This window comes from Lemur catta, chromosome 23 (assembly GCF_020740605.2).
Source record: "Lemur catta isolate mLemCat1 chromosome 23, mLemCat1.pri, whole genome shotgun sequence".
Lineage (NCBI taxonomy): Eukaryota > Metazoa > Chordata > Mammalia > Primates > Lemuridae > Lemur > Lemur catta.
The window spans coordinates 16,674,040-16,701,609 of record NC_059150.1 but is presented as its reverse complement, the minus strand read 5'-3'; the positions used below and the strand labels follow the sequence as shown (position 1 = coordinate 16,701,609).

Genomic DNA, 27,570 nt, shown 5'->3' with positions numbered 1-27,570 from the left:
AAAATTTACTTGTTGAGCAAACTTCTACCATGACAATTTTCTATTATTAGTCTAATACTATTTCTCATGTTTTTCATCATAACCACATGTAACTATCATTTATTGAGCGTCTACTGGGTATTATCAAGAGGAGATACTAGGTAACAGTTGAGAATTTTTTTTTTTTACATGATCTTCCAATTCCCAGCCACAATTTTAAAGTCATAATTTATCTTTTGGTTTAGTTTAATCTAAAGTTAATACTATTTAATAATTGTCAACAGCAAGATTCAACTTCATATTTGTTATTACATATAATTCTAGTAGTCGCTCAATTCAGAGAAAATATAAATTAACCTTGTAGTTAGAAATAAAGCTCAACACATACGTATATATTTCTAAAAGTAAATACTCAATTTTAAAATAAGCAATTAATTTATTTCAGAAGTTATGCTAACAATTCATGCACATGATAAAATATTAAAGCAAATCAAAATCCTATCCAAGCAGGTGAGTCTAAAAACACAGATTCAATCTTAAACAAAAACACTGATCTTACCTGGATATTCACCTGTGAAATAAAATCAGGAAAACACTACTAATTGTCCTCGTGTTGAATATAATTAGTATTTTTGAAGTCTACCAAAATATTAACCACTTTGCTGTTTTTAAAGGTAATGAAATATCTTGTGACAGAGAGCAAAATACTATTAAATAGTTGGGAAAAATCACCAACTTGATTTCTTAAGTTAATGTTGTCTTAATGTTTTAGCCATTCCAGAAACATTTTATTACTTAAGTAAAATGAATGCAACAGAAGTAAAATCAGTGCCACTCTCCCACTCCTCAAATTAAAACAACACATCCACACACCAAGCTCTAAAACTTTAAGTGGTTATTAAGGATATGAATGCCTTATGCCTCTCAGGGTCTTTAAGTGTAGGCCTTTCTTAACAAACATATTGCATAAAAACCATTTTTCTATCTGAATTAAAGGATAATAAAATGTATTCTCACATCCAAATGGAGTTTCTTAAATTTCTATTTTTAGTAACTGGCATTTTCATTGGGAAGTATCATAAAATCCAATGCCACCTATACAAATCTATTTTTATTATAGCCCACTGAAAGAAATAAACCATTTTTGAGTACGTTCAAAGTGAACTGTGCATTTTCAGTTACGTGTAGGGGAACTGACATACACAGAAGGGCAGTGCACCAGCTTGGCAAGAAAGAGCTGTTGACTCCCGCTGCTACGATAACATTCCTTTAATAGGAAGGGACGTAAGTTTCACCGGACTTTTCTGTCCTATTTATATTTTGCCTTATAACTCACTGTTAGCACATACCTATTTCACTGCTGCCAAACTTTAGGAATGAGGAGTGAAATATCCATTAGACCCTATTTCTTCTGCTACAATTAGTTGAGATAGCAATTGGCCTATATCCTGGTTCCTGCCTACTTGGACGTCAGCAGGACCACCGACTGGAAGAATTTCTGCTGCTTGGCAATGGTTTCAAACAGCCCAGGAAGTGTGCTGTCTGTAGCCATGGGGGGAGGCAGATGGGGCTACAGAAGGCACAGCTGGCTTTAAGAGCATACGCAGCATGGCCTGGCTCTCTAACACTTCAAACTTAAAACCCAAACACCTTATATGTAGCAATATATACTCAACTGAACAAACTGGATTATTCCCTCATGGGCTAAGAATGAGCTATGGTTAGAAAATCATAAGGTTTCGTGTAAAAGAAGTAAGCCATGCAGGTTATCTTGGGCAGAGAATTCCAGGCAGAAGGAACAGCAAGTACAAAATCCTGCAGTGGGTGTGCCAGGTATACTTGAGGACAGTCAGGTGCCTGTGTGGCTGGTGTGGAACCAGCAAGGGGAAGAGTGGGAGAAGACGAGGTCAGAGCAGAAATGGGTGGCCAGACAACACAGGGCCTTGTAGGCTACTGTGAGGGCTTTGAATTGTATTCTGAGCAAGATGAGAGCTCACCAAGGGCTTTAAAAATCAAGGAGTGACATGGTCAGACTCACACTGCTGAAAACACAAGAGGAGGACAAGGACAGAAGCTAGGAGACCTATTAGGAGGTGCGGGATCGACACTGGTTCAGATTACGAAGGCAGTGGTGAGCGTGACGAAAGCGGCCAAAGCCTGAGTGCTGCGAAGGTGCTGGAGCCGGCACAGCCGCCCATGGCTCGCGGATGTGGCACGAGGGAGACAGGTGTCACGGTGAACGCCAAGGTCTGTAGTCTGAGCAACTAAAAAGGTGGTGCTGCCATTTCCTAAAATGGTAAAGAATAAGGGAGGGACAAATTTGGAAGAGGACTGGGAGTTGAATTTTGAACACATGCTGTTTGAGAGTCTATAACACATCCAAGTGGAGAGGCTGAGCAGGCGATTGGACAGACGAGTCTGCAGTTCCGGAGAGAGATCTGGGCTACAGATATAAGATATATCCGGGAGTTGTTCATAGATGGAATCTAATGTCATGAGCCTGAATGAGATCACCAAGAGAGTGAGGAAAACCCGAGAGGAGAATGTGTACAAAGACTGAGCCCTCAGGCATTCTGGTATTTAGAAGTTAGGGAGAAAGGCAAGGGAACCTAAAAAGAACCAGCGAAGAGAAGGGATAGCTAGCTTGTGAGCCAGGAGAAAACCAGAGCCAAGTGAGAGAAACGTTTCAATCGTGTGGAATGTTTCAAGATAGTAAGTAGCTCACAGGAAGGAGCCATATTGGCCTCACTTCCTGCTATATCAACAATGCCTAGGGAAATGCCCAGCACGTAGTAGGTCTTCAAGTATTTGTTAAGTGACTGTATGGAGATCCTTTATCCAAACCTCCCAACACACCATCTCTAAGGCACTTTTTCTTGCACTGACATTTTGTTTCTTGACTTCTTGTCCAGAGTACTCTTTACTAAGTTTCCTTTAGAATCTAATTTTTTATTGCAAGGTCAAGAGAAATATTTTGCAGAATGCTTAATGCACAATTAGTAATCAAGCATTAAACTCAAAACCTATTTTTCCTCATTTTAAAACTAATCCTGGCTTAACCATGAGAAAGTACTGGCTTTCCAAAATGCTCTTAGTTAGCCAAATTCCAAAAGCAGAAACTACTGATAATTGGACTAGTTCCCTGCAGATGGTCAACTAACACTATCATCTAACTTTCATGCTGACTCTGTTGGTGAGCTTTTAGCTTTGTTTATCAAGTTGTCATGTTGCAGAGTAATTGCCCAAATGGTACAAACTCATTTATTGATATGGTTAGAAACTAATGCTACATTTGAGGACTTAAAAGTTTTAAATTCAGTTCTGTAATTCTGGGCAAATTGATCTGTGAACCAAGTCTATAAATAGCTCCATGAAAAGGCACGAGACTAAAGGTGCTTCTTCTCTTTTCCACATCTACTCTTTGAAATCCAAGGAACGCCAATAACACTGAAAATTAAGTATTTAATTAATATTCTTTAAAGCAAATGTAATAGTTTCTTACTCATCAGTGAAGCCTCAGCTCAAACAACTATGATATGGAGCCTTCATTTCCCCCCTTAGACAGAAACTTCTGTGCCTTCCTGTGAACTCCTTCAGCAGGTTGCCCACGCTTCTTTTTTAGCACACATTCTGCTTGTATCACGGCCAGTTGTTTACATGTCTGCTTCTTCCAAGACAGTGAGAATCTGGAGGGCCCAGATGCCGTCTTATCCATCTTTATATCCTGCTCTGCATCTAACAAACTGCTTTGTACGTGACGGGGCTTAAGTAGGCATTTGGTGGGACACAGCAATTGGTCAAATTTACATCAACCTGCATTGTGTTCAGCAACTTGTATCATCACTGAGCACTGTACATATATGCTCACTTTTTAGAAAACGGTACAACTGTGCCGTTTGATTAGATTAGAACTTTACTGTACGTGTATTCATTTTGTGTTTACTATGTTTTGATGTTAAGATTTTATGACATAAAATTATATAAGTAATCTATGTGAATCTAGTATGTAGGCTTTTTATACAAAGAAGAAAAAAGGCAAACTATATGTTATTATAATGTGAACAATTTAAAAGTATTTTTAAGATAAATATTTGAGCTCATATTTAAGATAAATATGTAAGCTCATATTTAATTCCTTTTTCTAAATCAAGGCTTTTAAATATGAGATAATCTTTTTGTTAAAATACATTTTTGATGTCAAGTTTCGCTCTTTCCCACTTTATTTTACAGACTTTAAAAATTCTTATTTAGTCTATTTTTTTCTGTTTCTTTCTCTTTAGGAAGAAGACTTTATGTCTTCCTGGATTTTTTTTCTTCCAACTCTGTAAAACAGCAGCTCTAATGAAATGTCATGAAACCACTTTGGAAAATCACTAAAAATATTCAGGAAAAAAAATCAAGTTTCCTTTATAACTCACAGAGGAAACAAAACAGGATAGTATATTGGTACTGACCTGCGAACAAATTTGGATGTGATTTTGCTTATTATACCAGTTGACGTTCCCCTTCTGGCGTGTGCAAACGCACCCGTTTCATGGGATGGTGAAGCAGGTGGCCCATTATAAGCTGCGCTGCGTCGCTCCCGGAGCTGTTCACCATGGAAAGTGCTTCGGCTTGAACTCCCTCGGGGAAAACGGGTCCGGTCTGGAGTGGAAGCACTAATACTGTGAGCAGATGGGGAAGCAGCAGGCACTCTCTGGGTTGTACTGTTGGGACAAATTAAGATATATTATTTAGAAAAGGACAGGAAAGGCTTTCAATCATGCTAAAAACTGAAAAAAAAAAAAAGGGTATGGTTACTTCTTTTAACCCTATTTTATTTGTTCACATTAGAGATGTGAGACATGGGTTAACTTTATTTATTATATCATTGCAAAGGGATAAAATTTCAGTCTGAAACTAAATGTCTTTTACAAAAATTTGGTCATCAAAGATTAAGATATTACTGAAACAAGGAAACAAAGACAAATGCTTTGCAGTAAGAGGAATGTCAAACCAGGGATGTTACACATACTGTTTACTTTCAATTTAAACCATGTCACACTGTGGAACACAGATTTTATTGTTTACTAAAAAGCCTTTGAGTAAAATAATTTCCTATTTCCAATCTAGGCATTGGCTGTAGCACAACGCTCCATGACACTACCAACATGGCTAACAAACCTAACTATCAAAGGGCTAAAATGTTCAGATACTCTGAATTTGGGAAATCCTAAAATAGACAACAAATACTATACATAATTTTTATACCTGAACATGCTCTTTGAGTTCATCTGTTCTACTGAAAGGAGAACTAAAGCCCAGTTTTATTAAGAACAAGTAACTGAGCCAGGACAATTACCCAGGGGTTTCAACTCCCAGCCTAGTGGTTTTTTGTGTGTGTATTTAAATCACAAAAAATTCAATTTACCTAAATGATATATTAGGCAGCAATACTTTACTTGACAGATTTAAAATCAAATCTTTAAAAAAAAAATGCCTCTAAAAATGATTTAAATTATAAGCAATATTTTCAATAACAGCTAAAGTACATAGTAAGTTCATGTTACAATTCAACTTTTCTTCTGCCACAAACACTAAATCTTTTCAGAAAGCTCTTAATGTGGTGGTGACTATCATTTTCACATGGTTCTATACCTTTTAAAATTCTTAACAAAATGAAATGTAACCAACACATTACCCAGGCCGATAAGCTTCAGAGCTGTCTTTAATGGTTGGCAGTGTGACTTTAATAGGATGACCAGAAGTGGACATGGACTTCTGGTGGCGGGGTCGTGCTGAGGGAACAGCAGAGGCCACAGAAGAGCCTGCAGAAGATATGCTACTCACAGACATCTCTGTAAGGCTTTTGACACAGAGCAGTGGAGAAGACCAAGGAAAAATAAAAAAGAAGAAACACCACAGTTTACTAAAATTTAAGAACTAGATTTTTAAAAATATAAATTGACTAACACCCTTCATGACTGAAACACTTAAAAGAAACTAACATTAGTGGCGTTATTAGTGACTAATAAAACAGTTAATATTCTTGTTAAATTTGTACAGGGTGAATTTATCACTATCTTCTAAGAAAAAGTTTCACATACACTCTCTGTATGTGACTATGAGAAGGTATAAAATTATTTTTGTGGTTGTATGATAGTTTCAGATAAAATGATTATAATTGAAGACACTTTTCACTACCCAAAAATCACAGTTTGTATGATGTGTTCATTGCAGTTCATTGTTCATTGTTCATACAATAAGAATTCATAATTATTCAAAAAATATTATCCCCGGAACCATCATCAAAATGGTTTTAGATCATGAGTCAACAGGTTAACTGTTGTATATTAAAGGAGCTGCAGATTAGGATTTGCTGTAGAAAAAAAAATCATAAGTCTGAAATCAATTTCCAGTTATCTTTCTAGCCTAAAAGATGTTATGTCCAAGGAAGACACAACATTTATCTTTGTATGCCTTACAATAACACTCACTTTACATGCTTGTTAATTGAGAAGAAACAATTGTAAGAGTGTCTGTCCACTCTACTGAAATGACTGGAGCTAGTACTAAGAACAGCACTTTATTAGAATAGGCTCCATGTCTTTGTACTGTATTGATGAGCAGTCCTTCTAACTCATGATGGAAAGATTTTTTTTTTGAGACAGAGTCTCACTTTGTTGCCCGGGCTAGAATGAGTGCCGTGGCGTCAGCCTAGCTCACGGCAACCTCAAACTCCTGAGCTTAAGCGATCCTACTGCCTCAGCCTCCTGAGTAGCTGGGACTACAGGCATGTACCACCATGCCCGGCTAATTTTTTCTATATATATTTTTAGTTGTCCAGATAATTTTTATTTCTATTTTTAGTAGAGACGGGGTCTCGCTCAGGCTGGTCTCGAACTCCTGACCTCGAGTGATCCACCCACCTCGGCCTCCCAGAGTGTTAGGATTACAGGCGTGAGCCACTGCGCCCGGCCAGAAGTTAAATTTTTTAAATAAAAAAGTAATATGGGCCGGGCACGGTAGCTCACGCCTGTAATCCTAGCACTCTGGGAGGCCGAGGCGGGTGGATTGTTTGAGTTCAGGAGTTCGAGACCAGCCTGAGCAAGAGTGAGACCCCGTCTCTACTAAAAATAGAAAGAAATTATCTGGCCAACTAAAATATATATAGAAAAAATTAGCCGGGCATGATGGCGCATGCCTGTAGTCCCAGCTACTCGGGAGGCTGAGGCAGTAGGATCGCTTAAGCCCAGGAGTTTGAGGTTGCTGTGAGCTAGGCTGACGCCACAGCACTCACTCTAGCCCGGGCAAGAGAGCGAGACTCTGTCTCAAAAAAAAAAAAAAAAAAAAAAAAGTAATATGATTTATTATAATTTGAAAGAAAACACTTTAAGAATTGTGTGGTTCTGAATGATCAGTTTGAGATGGCCACATTTCTTTAGAGGGAGGAAAATAAAGCCTTTATTGTTTAGATACATTAATTACTTGATGGGAGGGGGACCGAGAAGGAGGGAAGAAGGAGGCAGCAGGTACGTAAGAGAATAAAATTCATATTATAAAGATTAGATCAGGATGGTTCGACCTGCTTTGTTACAGGGAAATATTTACTATCAGATTTTACTCAGAAATTCACAGGGGAAGAAATTTACCTACTGGTTTCCCTAAATATTTTCCCATCCTTCCATGCTGGTACAGAAGGAGAGATGCCTTAGTATGAATAGTTGGTTGCAATCTTATTATTGTGTATTTCCTTCTCTCTTGACACATTCATTTGCAGTTGTTTCAGCAAGAGCACTAACAGAACAATAGCAATGGTATTACCACTTGGCACTATGACTTTTACCTGTTGTCTTTCCCATTCTGTAATGCCATGTATCGATCCGTGGTCCTTTCACAGACATAGGTATTCCTTCTTGCCATGCTACCTCCAGGATACACATTGTTCTTTAAGAAGGAAAAAAAAAAGAAATTTAAAATTGTAACTATATTTGTGGAAAGTCAAAGAAATGAATTTAAACTGGCTTTGTAGAATTTTAATTGATCAGAATCTTACATTAATAAGATCAATCTCCTGCCTCGCTCTCTCTTATTTAGATTTCAGGAGTAAAAGGCAAAGCACAAAAAACAGTTTTAGGAGGTTTAGCTTACTCTTCTATAGCAGCAGCCAGCAGTTGTTTGGAAGCAACAAGAAAGTTGGGTTTCTATTCACTCTCTCTTTTGGGAGCAGGTGGTAGGGAAAGGGCACAGCAGGGGTACAGGCAGCCCTAAGTCACTGGGAGCTAGAGTCAACCCCACACTGAGTATCATCACCAACAGGAAGCTGTGGCGTGGAGACAGCTCGCCTACTGGGAAGCCTGTGGGAACCCCCCCAGCCAAGGGGAACAGTAAGGAGACTAAAGCTCCAAGATCAAAGCCATGCCCAGCTGAGGCCACCAACAGAGGTATGTGCAGTGCCACTCTGAGGACGTTTCCTCTAGTCTCACTCAGGTTTTAGCCAAAAGGCAGGCCAACTCTGAGAAGCTTTGGAGAAAAGAGAAAAAATAAGCAAAAAGGAATAGATAAATGGCTGATTCTCCTTACCATGCACACAGTCCCTCACCTATAACCCTTGTTGCTGTGCCTGCCCAAATCTTGACTAGTTACCAGCAATAAAATATTTAGGAATGATTTTCAAAAGGGATAAAATACTCTTCTGTCTAATCCTTACTCCAACAGAAAAAAAAATCCCTAGTTTTGGCTAATCCAGCTTTCACTATTCTTTAAAATACATAATTAACCTAAAATTTGTTTAATCATGAAGGCTAGAAAGATGACATTTACTTGAATTCAGTTTGGAGAAGGAATAAAAATCATATACACAAAATTGCATATTGCAGGCTCCTAGGAGGAATGACTCTTGTCACCAGTTATATAAAAAAATGTGTAAATGAAAAAATAAGTACCTAAGTTGTATTTCCCCAAGTAAACTTAGGATATGTAAAAGTTAAGCTATGGAAGCATAGGCTCACCAAGCCCATTTCACACAGGTTCCTATAAAAAACACACTTTTATAGTTGATCTTCCAAGTTCAAGTAACAAAACTTTAGTGACTGCTGAGCAGGTAATGCTCATTTTGTTGAGGATTTGGGGACCAGCTGCAAACTACTGCAGACTCTTGAATTCTAGTTTGGCCACTACCCCAAAGTGGAAGCCAAACATATAAACAGCAACTTTGGGCTTCTTTTATAGTAAAGCATTTATATTTCTATAATTATATAACTTTTATATATAATATTTTATAATTATTATAGAATTTTTAATCTTTCTGAGTCTCCCTAAAAAGAAGTAAACTTTCCTTCTCATTTTGTAAAAAAGTTGATTAATATTTTTCTTAGAGTTCATGTCTTAGTCCATCTGGCTGCTATAACAAAATATCACAGGCTGAGTTGCTTATAAACAACAGAAATTTGTTGTTCACAGTTCTGGACGCTGGGAGATCAAGATGCTAGGAGATTCAGTATCTGGTGGGGTCTGCTTTCTAGACAGTTGTCATCTTTTTGCTGTAATCTCACATGACAGAGGGCAGAATGAGTTCCCTCAGGCCTCTTTGATAAGGGCACTAATCCCATTTGTGAGAGCTCTGCCCTCATGATCTAATCAACCCCTAAAGGCCCCAACTTCTAATACCATCACCTTTGGGAATCAGGATTTCAACATATGAGTTTTGTAAGGGACACAAACATTCAGATCATGGCAGTTCACATCATTTGATACTATGTATTGTTCATACACATGATAGATAATATGGAAAGTACATTTACAAGTTTTATTGTCTTCTTGATTAAAAAACAGCGTAACATATTTTTATTCTTCCAAGTTTCTTGGCTAACCAAGGGTTTTCTATTAATTCACACATGTAATTTTTGAATGGGAATTTCTAGAAGGAAATCCTATGTTCCCTTACAAATAGTAACACTCTGCTATGGTTTGACTGTGTCTCCCAGCATTCCTGTGTTGGAAACTCACTTCCTAATGCAACAGTGTTGGGAGGTGTGGTGCACCAGAGGTGATTCGCCGATGAGGGCTCTGTCTGCGTGGATGCTTACTGCGGTAGTGGGTTAGTTATCTCAAGAGCGGCTTTGTTACAAAAGCAAGTTTGGCCCCCTCTTGCTCTCTGTGCAGGCCCTCTTGACCTCTTGCCTTTCTGCCATGGGATGATGCATCAAAAAGGCCCTTGCCAGACGCTGGCACCTTGATATTAGACAACCCAGCGTCCAGAACTACAGGAAATAAATTTCTCTTCTTTATAAAGTATCCAGTCTGTGGTATTCTCTTATAGCAACACAAAGGGCTAAGACACACTCCTGTCATTTATAGCCTGTGATGGTTATGGGTGATGAATAATGAAACAGATGATTCAGATAATTAACCAAAAATTTACCTAACCATTAATCTATTTAACTATTTAACTGAAGACTCTCCCCATTGCTGTCTTATCAATTGGTCAGTTTTAAATATTATCTGACAATACCACCCTTAAGTCAACATACTAGACTAATGTTAAACAATACTCTCACAGAATCATACTTACAAGCAAGAGGCTTTACTACTGAATAAAAAAGCTTCTGATTTTATAGATAATAAATGTACTACTAATCACCTACTAAATTATCTATGAAAGTTATGGATATTATTTCTTTTTCCATTAGAAAGTAAGGAGCCATGTCAGATCATTCGAATGGATTAGGTACTTTCCATTAAACTCCATTTTACTGACAAATAATAGTCACTGGTAAAAATGTTCATGGGTTCAGTCAATACTTTACAATATAACAGAGCTTAAATTGTAAATGCTCAAGTGCCTTCTACCTGAGAAATTACCTCAAAAAAGGTACTAAAGTTGTATATTTTGGCTTTAAAGCAGGGGTTAGCAAACTTTTTCTGTAAAGAGTCACACGGTGGTGAACACTTTAGGATTTGTGGGCCACACTGTTAGGCAGTCCTGGCCCACCACTGGGCCAGTAGCCAGGAAAATGCAAATTAAAACCAAAAGGACACGTGTTTTTTTTTTGCCCTTCAGATTGACAAAAATTTTATAGATCGATAATATCCAGTTGTTGATGAGCTTGTGGAGATATAATTACTGTCTAAATTACCCTATTTAGAAAATTACTCCAATAGCATTTATTGAAAACTTAAATGTTATATCCCAAGGATGCACACACAGTCAAGGACATCCAGTGAAACACGTCAGAGCTGGAGCTTCAGGTGAGGTGAGTGGGAGTGAGGACGGGCCCCTGCAAAGACGAAGGTGACCGTGTGCCATGCGCTGGGGAGTGTGATGAGCCTGACTCTTCACAGCTGAGGTTCAAATAAGTGCGGTCATGTAGATCCAGAGGTTGAACCTTTGAGAATGTATTTAGTAGAAATATACTAATAACATAAATGTACACTCAGAAAAATGGAAAATTCGGAACACCTCACCAAAAGTTGAATAAAGTATGATACATCTATCTATTAATACCAATGAAATAATATGCAGCTGTTAAAAAGATTCTGATGCTCTGATCTAGAAAGACCCCATACTATTGAGAAAAATTAGAATGTTATAGATATAATATGATCTCATTTTTATAAAAACTAAAATAATCCGGTATGTGCACATATGTTCACTCATATTTCTTTAACAAACGAAAACCTACAAGAAAATTTACCCTAAGTAATTAGCACTAGTTATATTATATATTAGGAGTCAAGAATGGAAAGTAATGGATGGGAAAGAGGAGACTATTAATTTTTATTTTAGAAACTTCTGAATTGCTAAAATTAAACAAAATATATATTTTGGTTTCTCAATTTACCAAAATTAGAATAGTAATTTTTTAAGAATCTAGTATTAAGTGGCTAAGAATATAATTTCTCTACTTGAATCTTTTGGCTTATATTTTAGAAAATGAGGATAAGTGTGGTGTAACTAATATGAATTTAAACTAATCCCTTAATTTTTATGCCTTCTTTAAACTAATAAATATGCTTTAAATACCCACACTATATGCTTTAGCACTAATGATTCTGGGGAAGCTATTGTGTCAATACCCAACAGATTAAAAATATGAGGAGATAAGGTTTACATGTGGAAATAGCAGTGAACAAAACAAGACACCATATAAATAGCTAAGTGTTAAATAACAAGGTCTAGCAATCGTAACGGCTGATGAGATTTGTAGTAGTCAGTCATAGGATGTTCCATGCAGGAAACAGGACTGGAAATGACCTATAGAAATGAGATTTGCATAACGTAAGGTGGTAACTTCAGAAAGAGCACCCCATAAAGACAGGTACGGAGACAGGCAAAACTGAGTATGCTCGTGGGAAAATAAAACCAAGCTGAATCAGAAAGGTTAATTAGGGGAGTGGTAGAAAATACAGGACCAAATTCATTCTTTCTTTCTGCTATGTTGGGTGATGACACTGGAAACTGACCTCCAGCTAATGAGGGAAATGATGGCTTCCCTAGGAAAATTACTTTTTAACAAAATACATTAAATCCTATTATAGCTGAATCATTTCCAAACACGTGAGTTGGGAGGTAAGTGGTTATACACATCAATTCTTAAAGTGGTTATGCACATTTGTTTCACAGACTAGGAGGTGATAATTTAATGATATCATACAAACACATTCAAATAATACATAATCATATATAGTCAAAAAAGGTATGGCTTCAATTGACTAAATGAAATACTCGGTATTGGGGAGTTTAACCCATTTGCAATTAAGGTTATGTTCAGATTTTTGGTATCTTATTTCATGTTTTCTATTCAAGGTACTTTTTTTCCTGCCTGTCCATAGGCTAGATCAAGGGTTTTTTTCCTTCTTCTGTTGGTTTAAAAGTTGTAATTCTATTTTTGTTCTTATATTGTTACTACATACATAATTTAGTAAGTCATTTGATTACTTTCAACTTTTGTATATTTTACAGCAACATTCTAGATTCATTTCTCTTTCTGTAAGAATACTTCCTCCAACTATGGTGTTTTCAAGTAGTCACTGTGTAACCAAATAGTGGAGACATTTTATGCCTAAGAATATGTTATAATACCTTCACACTTAAATGACAATTTAGCTAGATAAAAGATAGGTTCAAAGCGCTTTTCTTTCAATACTTTAAAAATATCACTCCATTTATCTTCCGCATCCATGTTGCTGTTAAGAAATCTGAGGTCAATCTGAATCTTGTTCCTCACTTTGGAATCTTTTAAAAGTTTTTTGATTAGCTTTTGGTGTCTATACATTCCACTTTAATGAGTACAGGAGTAGGTTTTCCTTCTAGCTTCTGTTTGCTATTCTGAGTCATTTCAATATGAAGTCTTCCCTCTTCCTTTATTATTGTTTTTATTTATTCAATTATTTCCTCCCCTTCATTTTGCCTCCTTTCCTTTCAAAATACCTATTATCTGAATGTTGGTGATTCTATTCCTAGTCTTCATATATCTTAGTTTTCTTTTGTATTTGCTATTTCTGTTCTTTCCTACTGTCTTACAGGAGGGCATCTCAATCTCCCTTCTAGCTCCCTTTATGTAATTTCTATAATTTGCTGTTTTAAGTAAATAATGTGAGGTAGCTTTATAAACTAATTATTAGCTGAGTCTGCCTTCAGTAAATAGCTTATTTGTAAATGTAAGGTTAAATGTACTAATATAATTTTAAGCAAATATTACAAACAGGAAAAAATGAAGCAGGAAAGCTTAATGTTCCATTTTGTAGTGAAGTTAAGTGTTATTTTAAGAATTCTTATTTTCTTTTGTTCTTAAATTGCATTTATGAGAAGCTCAGCCCCCTTTGTGTGTTCTTTAAATTGATTTATTTAAAGATTTTGAAACATTAAAAAAAAAAAGATAAAGGTTTTTACAAAAAACTCTGAAAACCAATAAAGACAACAAATTGCAATATGCCAGAATATTTACTCACACTTGGAATAGTTGAAGATTTTTTCCTCTCTGGCCCTACAAGAGGGCTTGCAGTCATCTCGCTTTTTGATCCAACTGTCGTGCTGCCAAGTTTTCGAGCCACGTCTTTGTCCCACTCCTCTTTCTGTTCACTCTCCACGCTGTTAGCCTGAGGTCTTTTGGTATATGATACAGCAGGAGGAATGGATGGACCAACTGTAATTGTTTAAAAAATAGTGTAATTAGCTGAAAAACTGATATATTTTCTTCTCACAAACAAAAACCCTGTACTAAACTTATCTGTATTTGCATGTTTTATGCTCTGAACAAAGATTACACTGTTTGATTAAACAATGGGATCAGTCCCTGCAAAGTAATATAAATCAGAGAGAACTGGATGACACGAGCACACAGAGGTACGAACATATGGTGTTTAAAAAACATAAGTCTGGGTAGAACCAGTGTGTCTTTTCACTTATGGACTGTTTCCCCCACCATGATCACTGAAACGCCGCTGCTTCTGATTTGCAGAAATGCTTCGCTGGACCTTCAGGTGAGCAGGGGACTGAAGAGTGCTGTTGTTTAAGTCACTACTGGGCCGGGATCTCTGACACAAGTTTCCACTGGATAATGACTCACCGCCTTCAAACTAGAAGATAAAGAAGGACCATCAGGATTTTAAAACAAAAAAAGTTTATACAAACAACATATTTTCTTGATTTTCTGAATACTTCAAAGCTATATGAGGAGTAATCAGAACTAAAACAGTGTGGTTTTGGACACAGAACTTCAAGTTGGCAAGCAGGAGGGGAGAGAACATCAATGTTTACTCACAATCATCTGCTATTGTGTATAAATCCTTAGTTTAGTCAAACACCAAGTAATAGCTACCAATTACTGAATGGTTTTATATACTAGGCACCATGCTAAGCTCTTTGTGTATATTACTTTGTTTACTCGTTACAAAAAACCTATGATGTATTAACCTGCACTTTATAGATGGAAAAACTGAGGTTAAGAGAGTGAAGGGATATTGTTGAGATTCAAACTTAGGATAAAATCTAAAATCTTAAATACATATACCTATGTCTATACACATACATATGCACATACACATATACATGCATGTATATATATATTGTTGTTTATTGTCTCCACATTTACAAAAACAATTTTTGGTTTACTGGCTCTGATCAGGAAATTACATCTACTTAGAACTAAGCGCAGTCAACTGGGGTTGATGCACCACCCCCTCCCTGGAACACAAAAGTTGTTTGTTGCCAGCAAACTTTTGGCTGAATCACTGGCATCTAATGGGAAATCTAAATTCATCTATAGAGGGCACTAATGACAAAGAGCAGAATAATACTGATGATAATTATAATAGATATTAGGTAACACAGAGCACATAGTAATCTGCTCAGAACTATTCTAAGGACTTTACAAGTATTAATTCATTTAACCCTCTCAATGAACCTAAAAGATAAGTACTATTATTACCCTCATTTTATAGATAAGGAAACTGAGGCACAGAAAATTAAGTAAACTGCCTAAGTCGCATAGTCAGTGGCTGTGCTGGGGTAGGGATTCAAATCCAGTGAAGCTTGCCCCAAAGTTCGGGCTCTTAATATTTACAGCAGCCCCATTAGTTTACATTCAATACAATTCATACTGTAATTGATCGGTGGGCTCTGTTGTATACTTGTAAAATTCGTACTTGCTTTATATTTAAATTAGGAAGAAAACTAAAGATCTTACGAGTAAAATTTAAAATCTATGTAGAAACAGTTCAAAGCCTTTAGAGAGAACCATTTGTTCTCTTTTACACTTAAAATTCTCTTAACTTGGCTTCCTTGATACCACATATCTAGCTATTAGTATCTCTACTGAAGATTCCTCTCTTCCATTATAATAATACCTACCTGGTGGGTTCATTGAGAGGAGTGGATTAATTAGTACTTGTAAAGTCCTGAGAACAATTCCTGGCACATTACCGTGTACAGTGTGTGCCCCTCTGATGACGACTCCAAATCTATTAATTCTATTCAAATCTCTCCCTCCAAATCCAGATCTTTATATCCAAATGTCTACTAGACAGCTCCATCCAACAGGAATCTCAAATTCAACCCAAATTGAACTTCCTGTCTTCCCCCTGAAATCTGCACCTTTCCTATCTTGGCAAATGTACTTACATGGTCATTTATGCTAGCAATCTGAGGGGCTCTTCTTACCCCTTAATTCCAGCTGGTCACCAAGTACTACCATTAATTCTATCTCTTACATGTCACACAGACCCACTTTCGTGGGTCTGACATCAGCCTGTTGCAGGTACCCAGTATCCTGTCCATCCCCCGAGTCAGAGCACACGCCACTCTACCATACTACTGACCACTCATCTCCCCTCTAGACCAAGGGCTCCTTGAGAGCAGAGACTTTTTCATCTTTCTGTTCACAGTACCTAGCATAGTGTCTGGTGCAAGGTAGGTTCAATAAATGTCAGCTGGAATGTACTGCTTCACTAACAGTTACTATTTAATTATACATAATTTCAGTTTTCTGTAAAATGCTTCCCACAGATGTCTAATTTCCAATAAACTGTCAATGCTCTGGGCTCTGTTCTTGACTCTCAATTTATACCCTCTATATCTGCTTTCTTAAAGGACCATTTGGTTTCATGGTTCACCATCTGAATACAGTCATTTCCTGAATCTATCTCCTTATTACAGATCTCTCCTGGCCTTGGGAATTCCCAATTGAATGCAACACAGCCACTTGACATCACCCAACAACCTTTCCCTAGGTTACCTCTTATATAAATCATTTAAAACATACATTTTGTTTTAAATGCTGTCATTTTCTCATGTTTCAGTCACTGTCTTTTCTGCACACCCAGAATAACCATGCTACCTTTCGTAGGCCTGCTGCATTTGATGCACAAGGTGCACTGCACAAGTCGGAGGACTCCGTTCTCTGATGCCCAGGCTGTGAATGGTGCCTGCCTCTTGGAGCTAAGCAAGGTGACAGGTCTGCTTTTTCATAAAATCTTTCTTGGAACCCAGAAATGAAGTCAGTTCATAATTTAGCATCTTGATTTTTTTGAATTCCAATAAATAACAATGTTAGGGTCTTTGTATTATTTTTGATGCCATAAAGAATAGAACATTTTACTAGCATTACATCTTATATTTAGCTGTTGTGTAGCTAAAGAAGTGATTCACATTAATTTAAAAAGTTGAAAAACTTACTTCGGGTGGTTTTCTGCCTAGAAGAATATAGGTAGCCATAACTTCATCATATTTCTGATTTATTAAGGCGTCATTTATTTCATCTCGTGCAAAACCCATGGTGACCATAATGTCTAGAAATTTAAAAAAAAAGGCAAATTTTCTGAAAATGGGTTTTAGTAAACAAACAAAAATGGGCAAGTCTGCCAACACTAGATATGAAAACTAAGTCATAAAAATGTAAACTGTCGTTTTAATTATAAAAACTTCTGGATTAACCTACAGATACTTTATGTGCACAGATACTGTACGTTCATAATTTTTCATGCAAAAATTATCTACATTATAGGTTATATATTCACAGGCCTACTCAATTTCTAGTGCCTAGTACATTCCTGAGCTGTCTTCCATTGTCTAGTCAGAGACTGTGTCACTCTGTGTGACACACAAAATTCTCTCTCTCAACTCATCTTCAGCTACTCATGGAGTGGTTTCTCTGCTCTCTTAACTTCTGCTTTCTCATCTGCAGTAGGTTTACTCTTCTTTGGGAGACTTGAACTTCCACAGAGGTTCTGATCTGGTTCCTAACACTCTAAAATGCTCTCCCCTGCCACTCTGCCCTTGAGCCAAACAGGAACACAGCTGGGATGACTTAGTTGTGAGTCTCTGATGGCTCTGGGAGGGGTAGAGAAATGAAGAGAACAAGTTAGAAGCAGAGTGCTGGCTGGGTATAGACAGCAGCAGGACTATTTCCTGCTAAAATAGTGGAAAACAGAAAGTGAAAGCCAAAGTGTTCAACTCTTTTAGTTCAGTGCTCTATATTTTTGGTTAAAATACATGCTATGTTTGCTGATACTTGTCAGTCTAACCAGTGCTGATAGATATATCAGCCATTCCTACTGGGAGCAATCATGGAAAGGAAAGAATTACATTTATCTACATTATTTTAATTTTTATATCACTGTTGTCAACCATCGAGTTAGACTATAATATATGTGAGAACAAACTAAGGAACTTGAAATTTATAATTGTTTAGTGTATTATCATTAAGAGGATAATGCAAGTATTTTTCAAATAAAAATTATTTCCTACTTATATTTTTAAACAGTATTTTGGTAGACTAAAGGACTCTTACTCATAGCCTAGGGATGACACTTCTCACAATATTTAAATACTTACCTATTCTTTTTGTGTCATTGAAATCTGGATCAGGCTCAGCATACGGCTTTAGTTCTTCCTCCTCATGACCAACATTCATCCATCGATCTTTCATTATTTGCTAGGAAATAAACTCTACATTATGTTTGGTCAATCACAACATTCAATGACTTACTTTAGCAAATGTGGAATTTACTGACTCACTCAATGAGAATTGTGACGTTTTCAAACTAAGGTTACTGCTTCTGGTTTGATTCATGGGCCAATAAGAGGTGTAGGACTTTGGGACACACATATGACAACTGTGACTATCATCCCACACACTCACCAAATGTACCGATTCAAGACAGCATGTCTCCCACCTTCTTGCAAAAGGAATATTTTCAAATTTGAACATTTTAACATAAGAGCTTACTGATTTTAACCTCTCTTTCATAGTTTTACTTTTAAAATTAATAAAGAGATTATAATGTTTTCCTGGTCTTCTATCAAATATATGCCTTATTTTAAAATCACCACTTACTAAAATATTAGGAAAGAGGGGGTCATGGGAAATAAAAATCAGGGTCAGTCAGTAAAGATAGCTCAGAGAATATGGGAGGGGAGGGTAGTCAAAATTTAAGTATAGAGTTAGGAATTAGGCAAGAATCAGGGTGAAAACAGGGGTTGATGTGAATTATCAGAGTCAGATGTAAGCTGAGGCTGTAAAATAACAGTAAGTCCTAGGCCGTTAAAAGGCAACCTAGTGAGAGCAACCCACAGAATAAGAAAATATTTGCAAACTGTGTACTGGATAAGGGGTTATATTCAGAATATATAAAGAATGCCTATAACTCAATAACATAAAAGCAAATAACCTGAGTAAAAACTGGGCAAAGGAATTGAATATGTATTTCCCCAAAGAAGATATACAAATGGATAATATGCATATGAAAAGACGCTCAAATCACTAATCATCAGGGAAATCAAAACCACAGTGAGATATCACCTTACATCCATTAGGATGGCCACTATAAAAAAAACCCCCCAGAAAATAGCAAGCGTGGATGAGGATGTGGAGAAACTGAAACCCTTGGGAAGTGCTGGTGGGGATGTAAAATGGTGCAGCTGTTAATACCATGGAAAACAATATGGAGGTTCCTCAAAAAGTTAAAAATAGAACTACCATATTGTTGTTTTTGAACAGGCTAGTGTTTTAAAATAAGGCTGCTACAGAAGCCTTGGGTAAGACATAATGCAGAGATTAGCATCAACACCCCTTAAGAAGCTATTAAAATGTCCAGGAGAGAGACAACAGAGGACTGAACTGGGCATGAGGAAATGGAAGAAAGAAAAAAGTATATTCTATAGCAGGGGCCCCCAACCTATCGTGAGTTTTATAATTGTTTCATTATATATTGCAATGTAATAATACTAGGAATAAAGTACACAATAAATGTAAGGTGCCTGAATCATCCTGGAAACCATCCCCCTACCCCCACCCCAGGCTGTGGAAAAATCGTCTTCCATGAAAACAGTCCCTGGTGCCAAAAAGGTTGGGGACTGCTGATCTATAGCATTTGATGACAAAAATCATTTTGGTAATGATGCAAAGAAAGAAATTCAAGAGAGTTCTGAAGATTTTTAACTCAGGTGCCTGGCAAAATAGAGTTTCTACTAATTAAGTAAGAAATACAGAAGCAGTAGCAGATTTGGCAGTTGGAAGATAAACAATAAAAATGAAAATGAAGATAATTCAAATTTTCTGATGTTTCTCAATCAAATTCTGTTTATTTGGTACTCATTTGATATCCATATGTTCATGTCAGGAAGAAAAAATATATGTGGACCAAACCTTTAAGTGATTTATTTTTTTATTTGGGGAAGTAAGATTTACTCATGAAATCTAAAAACATTTGAATACACAATATAATCCACCATTCAAAGTTGTGCTATTAGCAGCAAGTATTAATAAATACCAAAAAGAACAACTTGAAGTGTGGGCGGGGGTTTTCAGGGAAAGAATCATAAGGAGGTAGGATTTGAACAGATTCTTGAAATATAAATAGTATTTGGATTGGTGGAAAGCCATGGCCGAAGGAATGTGAGGAGCAAACAGTGAGGAAGCTCCTGTCTATGACTAGGACAACAATAATATATAGCAGAAGAATGGAAGATTAAGGTTAGTATTTTAAGATGATGAATTTAAACTTGATCTAATAGGCAATGGAGAAATGCTACATTTTACTAACAAGAAGATAAACAACATTTTAGAAATAGCACTGGGAAAGGAACAACAGGCAGACAGACACACAGAGGTAGCAATGACTCTGCTAATCCTCATACAAAATTAGATTTGAGGCAAAGCTGAGTCAGGAAAAGTGGGAAATGCAGCGATAAGGAAAAGCAATTGGGCAGCAACAAGAGAATCAACACAGTTTTGCTTCCCTTTACTATTCTAGTCATTGGGAATCACCAAGCGTCTATTTAGCAGTTTGTCTCACAACAGTTGTATTTTGAAACAGAATAAAAAATCTCAGAATGGAAGGTAAAGGTTGGAAGAAAAAACATTCCCTTAAATAAGGGAACATGTGAAGGTTTTAACTGCATTAATTCTAAATTGGAGAGCCTTTTCCAAGAATAAGGTACAGAAAACAACAAAATATAGATATATGAAAGAGAAGAGAGATATGGAAATACCTGTGCCTAGGTGTATGAACCTCATGCTTATGCAAAATTCTTTTAAAGTAACCACAAGAGTTAACATTACTAAAAGCCAGGGGAGAAACATCTCCAGGAAATGAAAGTACTGCGTGATAGGAGAGAGATCATGTAAGTTTAGTCTGGGTGGTTTTATGCAGGGTATAAAGAACTAGGCCAATAAACTGCACCAGACGTAGGAACCAGTTGAATAAACTAATCCACATCAGATTTCATTTCAGATATCTCCTGAAAAACCAAATGACAAACAAAATTCCAAACTTAACAAAAGAAAGTTTTGTTTACTCTAGCCATCAGTGCCAATGAACATAAATGACTACTTAATGACTATAGAAAAGTACTACTAACAAAATAATCAATTCAGATGAATTATGAGGAATTTAATGAACTATGGGAAATATACTCCCTATATTTAGGTGCACATTAAAAAAATTATGAATTTTGGATGGCCAGATGGAAATAATTTTACTGAAATGGTTTCAACTTTTATAAAATACACCATGCTTCTGAATTTATACCTAGAAATCATTTATTTTAAAAAAATTAATTTTTTTACTTTACTGTCATTTTTATTACACAGATATAAATAAGATTTTAAAGATTATCTTAGTAACAGCTGAAAAATAAAGTATTAAAAGTCAAAATAAATAATTTTTTTTGAGGACAAAAGATGACAGAGAGAGGGCAATAAGAGCTTTGCTTCAGGCTCAAATTTTGCATTATTTTGAAAGGTAATACAGTCCATGCTGGAAAAGGAAAGAATATGTACATGGAAGGGAAAGAAGGTAAGTTTTTCAGTTTCTTTCTAGTATAAAAATCTATACATACCAATATTCCAATAAATAGAGGGACAAAACCCTAGTGTACAAAATAAAACACAGATCCTTTTAAAATCATGCGTGATACTGTCCTCTCTCATTATTAGTGCAATTAGGAAGAACAGATAGCATTCATATACACAACCTGAAAAAATTATATAACTGATTGTTTAGATCTAGAAACAACTGCAAGCCAACCAAGTAGAACATGAAACTAATCAATTTTATTTTCATGGAGGATAAATAAGGTATTTAACTTATAAGTCTTTAAGAAACAGTTTAATTTTTTAAAAAAACCAGTTATGTCTACTAAGCAACTGGAAGATGTGTAAGTTACGTAAGTTTAATAAGACAAGAAGCAGCCATGCAAGATTCTCTAAATCAAATTTCAATAGTAGCAAAACATACAGTGAAGAAAGATTAGAGGTTATTCTAATCAATAATTCATGACACTCAAGTAACACTGAAAAAAAATACATGAAGTTCCACTTTTGTAAAATATGGGAATCAACCACTTTTGTAAAATATGGGAATCAACAGGGAAAATATTTTATATTAAAATATACAAGCTGATATAAACCTAAGGGTGATAAACCAGACTCTTTTATACAAGTACTTAAGAGACACTGAGAGCTTACACATGAAGAAGCATAATCAACCTATTCACTAAAAATATTCATTTTTATGACTAATAAAAGAAATATAAATTAAAACAATTATAATAAACCATATTATTACCATGAAGGCATCAAATGGTAGAACTTATTATATCCAACACTGACCAATAGTGAATTAAGTTGTGGAGAATAGGTACATTGAAAAACTGTGGGTCAAACACATCTTTTGGCAATGATGTTTAATAGGTATCAGATCACTTTTACCCTTTGACCCAGTAATCCACTCTGGAGAATTTATCTAAGCATATATTCCAAAGGGGAGGAAAGTACACTATGTTACTTTTAGCAAAAATGATGGAAACAACTCAAACATACAGCAAGCAGGAAATAAATAAATTATGAGATATAACCCAAGGAGAATAATGTAACTACTGAAAAAGGTGCTCATACTTATAATAAAGAAAAAGTACACTTCAAAAACTTTTAAGTTATAAATACTGTATAAAAAGTTATGTTTACACATTGAAGATGAGTGTTTTTAAAAAGAGCTGTTTTTTAATAGTTTACAGGTTTTTCATTACAAAGTTGGTATAAAAAATATGAATGAAGACGAATACAATTTCTGAAGTCACTGATATTTCTAGGAGAGTTTCTTAATGTTTGGTGTAAGAAATACATACACACATACACACACATATTTAAGGGGTGTTAGTGTAACAGAGGGAATGGTCTGAAAAAGGGTAAAATGTTTTATGACTTGTCTTTTTAAGCACCCTCCCCCAACTCTTTTTGGTAATTAAAAACCTACATCCCTGCCTGAGGCCAGCAATCAGAGGGGCAGGAGGGTGTTCTTTGTTTTTTGTACCACATGGGATGGCTCAACGGAACTGCCTGGGCAGAGGTCATGAGACTGTCTTCCTCAGAGATGGGATCGACCAGAACTATCAACTATAGTTAAACAGCAATACCTTGAAGCTAAAATCCCCTTCCCCCTTTTAAAAGCTCTGTGTTTCTGCTTATAGTTAGGACAATGGTACTTTCAGACACGAGTCTGCCATTTTTCTCACTTGCCAGCAAATTAATAAACTTCTCTTTCTTTCTCCAAAAATCACTTGTCCTTATTCTTCTGATGTGGCCTCGGGGACAAGTGCTGAACTTCTGGTAACGTTACGTTTCTCTAGGACGTCATTTCTGGCAATTGTGATGCAGACTAGCCTTTATACAGTGATATCTGCAATTATTATCACAATATTTCCAATGTGGACCCATGGTTTCATGGCTGAAAAACTTAGTTGTGATAAGCTGGAACAGGTGGTTCCAGACTATATTCAAATACAGCTCAATTAAATTGAGCTTCTGATGATCAATTGTTTCAATAGTAATAATTTGGCTTTTAAATTTAACTCAAAGCACTCTAAAACTTTAATCCTCAGCATTTTAATGCTAAGGATGAAAGACTAAAACATTTGACTACTAAGAATTAATTGTCTTTAAGGCATGAGCACATCTTATCAACTGCCCAGAGATTTGTAAGATATATTCCCCGAAAATGATTTCTGTATGTTCTTTCCAATCTGCTTATTACCTGAGCTGCTGTTTTAACTCTGAGCATTTTATTAAGTGACATTCAGGTAAAGTGCGTTCCTACAATTAAAGTCGGTCACAAAGCAGGATTGAGAGAGACTTTTTTTTTTATTTCAGCTTATTATGGGGGTACAAAAGTTCAGGTTATATATATTGCCCATGTCCTTCCCCCCCGCCCCCCCCCAGTCAGAGCTTCAAGCGTTTCCATTCCCCAGACAGTGCGCCTGGCACTCACCATGTAGTCATACCTCCATCCCCTACCCCCACCCTGAGAGAGACTTCTGTTCTCTGAAGTTCTGAAATTTTAGAACTGATAGTAGAGTCAACGATTCTAACTTTTTAACTATTTCACATAATTTCCTATGAAGAATGATTGAAAGTAAGTTTAGAAGAGCAGTGATATAAAAGTGGGCTTTTTATCACATATGTTCTCTATTAAAACATTATTAACATATCTTTTTACCCCCAAAAGAAAAACATAAAAATCCTAAAAAGGAACTAATGACATTTAAATAAATAATTCAGTTTAAAAATCTGATAATTGATCCACTGATACAAAGCATTTAAAGATAAAAGATAATTTCCCAATGGAAGTCACCATCCCTTAACTTCCATCAAAACATAATGTATTTTTTAGTAAAAAATATTTGTGTAAATAAAATTACAAAGCCCAAACTAACCTGAGAGCTCTGTACACAGGGATGGCTCACTATAAGGCTGCCTCCTAACCAGCATGGAGTCCGTGCCAGAAAGCCCCATTGCTACACTAAAAAGGTACAGTTCACATGAGGTTAATTCTGTGAATTTTCTACTCTTTCTATTAAGGCAACTAAATGAAGACAAAAAGCACTAGTGAAGAATGCACGCTGAAATTCTGATATTATCTTAGCACAAGCTAAAATATCATTCTTAAAAACAGATGGGTAAAATACTTGATAAATAAATTATTCTAATTATAGCGCCAGAAGAATGAAAGGTTAGACATTTGGTATTTGAACCTCCGATATTATTTGGCTGTAACATAGTATATTTATAATAGTACCTATTATTATAAATGACTTCACATATGGAATGTATGTATGCAACATAATAGTGTGTTAAGAAATGAAATACCTGTTTCTAATATATTCTACTTAAATATTTGTAAATTTTATATACTAAAGTTGAGAGCTTTCTATTAAAATTTTTTAATATCACATAGTAATCTCGGATATAGCTCTGATGTATTCACTAGATTAGAATTTTCACTCCCTTCTTTTGTCATTGAAATAGTTATTGACTATTACTAAAAACAAAGTTTCTTTTTCGGACCAAGCAATTTCTGACAGAGGCTACATTTTCCTCTTTCTCCAACTAAAAGTGAATTTTATTCCTATTTTTATGTTGTTTTACTTTAATGCATCACTGCAGGATGAAGAAGAAATAATAGTTTTTAGAGAAACCTACTATGACAACTTTTGAATAGTGAAAGAATCATGTCACTTTCCCTACCTCTAAACAAAAGGCAAATTAAATGATTTGGCAATTTTCCAAAAAAAAAAAGAAAGAAAAACATAGGGGGAAAAATGCTCTTCAGTTCCTGGAATATTTTAATTGTTAAAATTTAGATTTGGATACAAAAAATTACTTACTTCCAAGCTGCCTCTCTTTATTGGATTCAGCACTAATAATTTCTTCAGAAGATTTTCACAGTCGGTGGACATATAGAAGGGAATCCGGTACTTTCCTCGCAAGACTCGTTCCCGTAGTTCCTTAAAAAAGCAAAAGAAAGCCCTTATCACCGGCTTTTGAAATTATTGTACTTGGGGATAAAAACAATAATATCCAATTAAGCAGATACCTTTAAATTTTGGCCGTCAAAAGGCAAGGAGCCACTGACTAAGGTATAAAGAATGACGCCCAGACTCCACACATCCACTTCGGGCCCATCGTACTTCTTCCCTTGGAAAAGCTCAGGAGCAGCATAGGGTGGGCTTCCACAAAATGTGTCCAATTTGTTCCCAACTGTAAATTCATTACTAAAACCAAAGTCAGCAATTTTAATATTCATATCAGCATCAAGGAGAAGGTTTTCAGCCTAAGAGGAAAACAATAAAAAGGACACTGTAAAAAGTCTACATAAAATAATTTGTTAAAAATTGTTTCAGATCCCAAACTTATGTGTTTCTTCCCCTCTCATTTGTAAATATAATAACATATTTAGAAGCCCGGTGCATAGCTATATAAGACTGAATTTTAACACTATAAAAGGAAAACTCTCATTCACATGCACATATGCAACTATTTAAGAGAGTTTATTTAAAACCCATTTCTTTCCTCAAAGTAAGAGACATCCCAGAACTGTACCTTACTATGACCTGTTCTAATGCACATTTAACACTAATCCGTCCTGGACTTAAGCCAAGTTTACCCAAAGGAGCTCTATTTTAATAGGGTATTGTTATTAATGCAAGGGTCGGTGGTATATCTAAAATAAATGCCAGCCAGGGGTTCTGTGACTACTGAATTCTTTCCTTTGTCCTCTCTTACAGAATGCTTCCTCAACAAAGTACTTTTTAAGTAAAACAAAATAAAACGACACAGCCTCTATTAGATCTTGTCTGTTTTAAGCTTCCTTTTGATGTTCTAAAACTAGATTCTCTTCTTGAGGTATAGTCATAAAAGCAGTAAATTTGCCCCCATGTTTTGAGATGCCGGCTTTCCAAAATCCTAAAACAGAATCAAAGACATTTTAAATGTGTCTTTTGTAAATGCAAGCAACTCAATAATGGACTCACTTTTGTATATGTTTTGTTTCAAACTCTAATTGTTATAACTGATGGAAAGACTAACAAAGTTATAGGTTACTTTGTGGATGTATTGTATCAGGTTCCAAAAAGGAGTCAAATTTGACTAAAATGACAATCAGAGTTCTTCGTATCACTGGAGGGTCCAACAGTCAGCAGAGTCAGGCACTCTATCCATCATATAGCTCTTCTCCCCCAGCCCCCTTCTTTCTTTCTTTTTTTTACGATATACTAGCTTGGAATATCTGTTTTCATTTTGTTTTAGAAAATGCAGACACACCTAGCACCCAAAATATGCAATAAAAATGTGGTATCGTTTCGTAAGTTTTGGAGATGTGTATTAGATAGTAACATTTTGGACTCTGTGACAAAACCAGGTTATTTTGATGTTCTCATGTAAGGTCTTGGTCATTGTAAATTTCTGAAGCTATTTGTGATCAAGTTGGATTTTTTTCAGTCTCTCTAAAAATGTCTGGATGGATAACAAAGCATGCAGGCTGCCTCAGAAAAGGAGAGAGGCTGGGGGTTCTGAGGTCTCCTTCCAGCAGTGTTGAGGGAAAAACTCTCTCCACTGGACTGGAGGGAAAACACAAGGTATTGAACATAATTTTTTCGTAAAATTTTTTCATATAAGAAATGAGATGATAAGTGGGGGGTCAGGCACAGAAGCAGGTAAACAGTCCTCTTCTTTCTCTTTCTTTGTTGAAGTGATTTCACCTTAAAATAGCTGAAGGAGGAAACTGAGAAACAGAACAATTTGGAGTAGCGGAAAATCCATAAGCTCTAAAAATAGA

At 36.0% G+C, this 27,570-nt stretch overlaps 1 protein-coding gene across 9 annotated transcripts in view; it reads right to left on the bottom strand.

Moving 5' to 3' along the window:
• MARK1 (microtubule affinity regulating kinase 1) overlaps positions 1–27,570 on the bottom strand; it is a 105,014-nt gene that overhangs the window by 4,620 nt on the left and 72,824 nt on the right. For 4 of the 9 annotated variants that reach the window (XM_045536136.1, XM_045536139.1, XM_045536138.1 and 1 more), the window contains 9 exons: positions 25,831–26,067; positions 25,622–25,741; positions 18,293–18,392; positions 17,135–17,247; positions 14,385–14,538; positions 13,912–14,105; positions 7,805–7,905; positions 5,660–5,824; positions 4,434–4,685 (listed from right to left, as the gene is read on the bottom strand). In XM_045536136.1, the coding sequence (XP_045392092.1) occupies positions 4,434–4,685; positions 5,660–5,824; positions 7,805–7,905; positions 13,912–14,105; positions 14,385–14,538; positions 17,135–17,247; positions 18,293–18,392; positions 25,622–25,741; positions 25,831–26,067 (1,436 nt within the window). Of the gene's footprint in view, positions 1–4,433; positions 4,689–5,659; positions 5,825–7,804; positions 7,906–13,911; positions 14,106–14,384; positions 14,539–17,134; positions 17,248–18,292; positions 18,393–25,621; positions 25,742–25,830; positions 26,068–27,570 lie in introns of all 9 variants that reach the window. The other 5 variants (XM_045536133.1, XM_045536137.1, XM_045536135.1 and 2 more) reach the window with 2 other exon arrangements.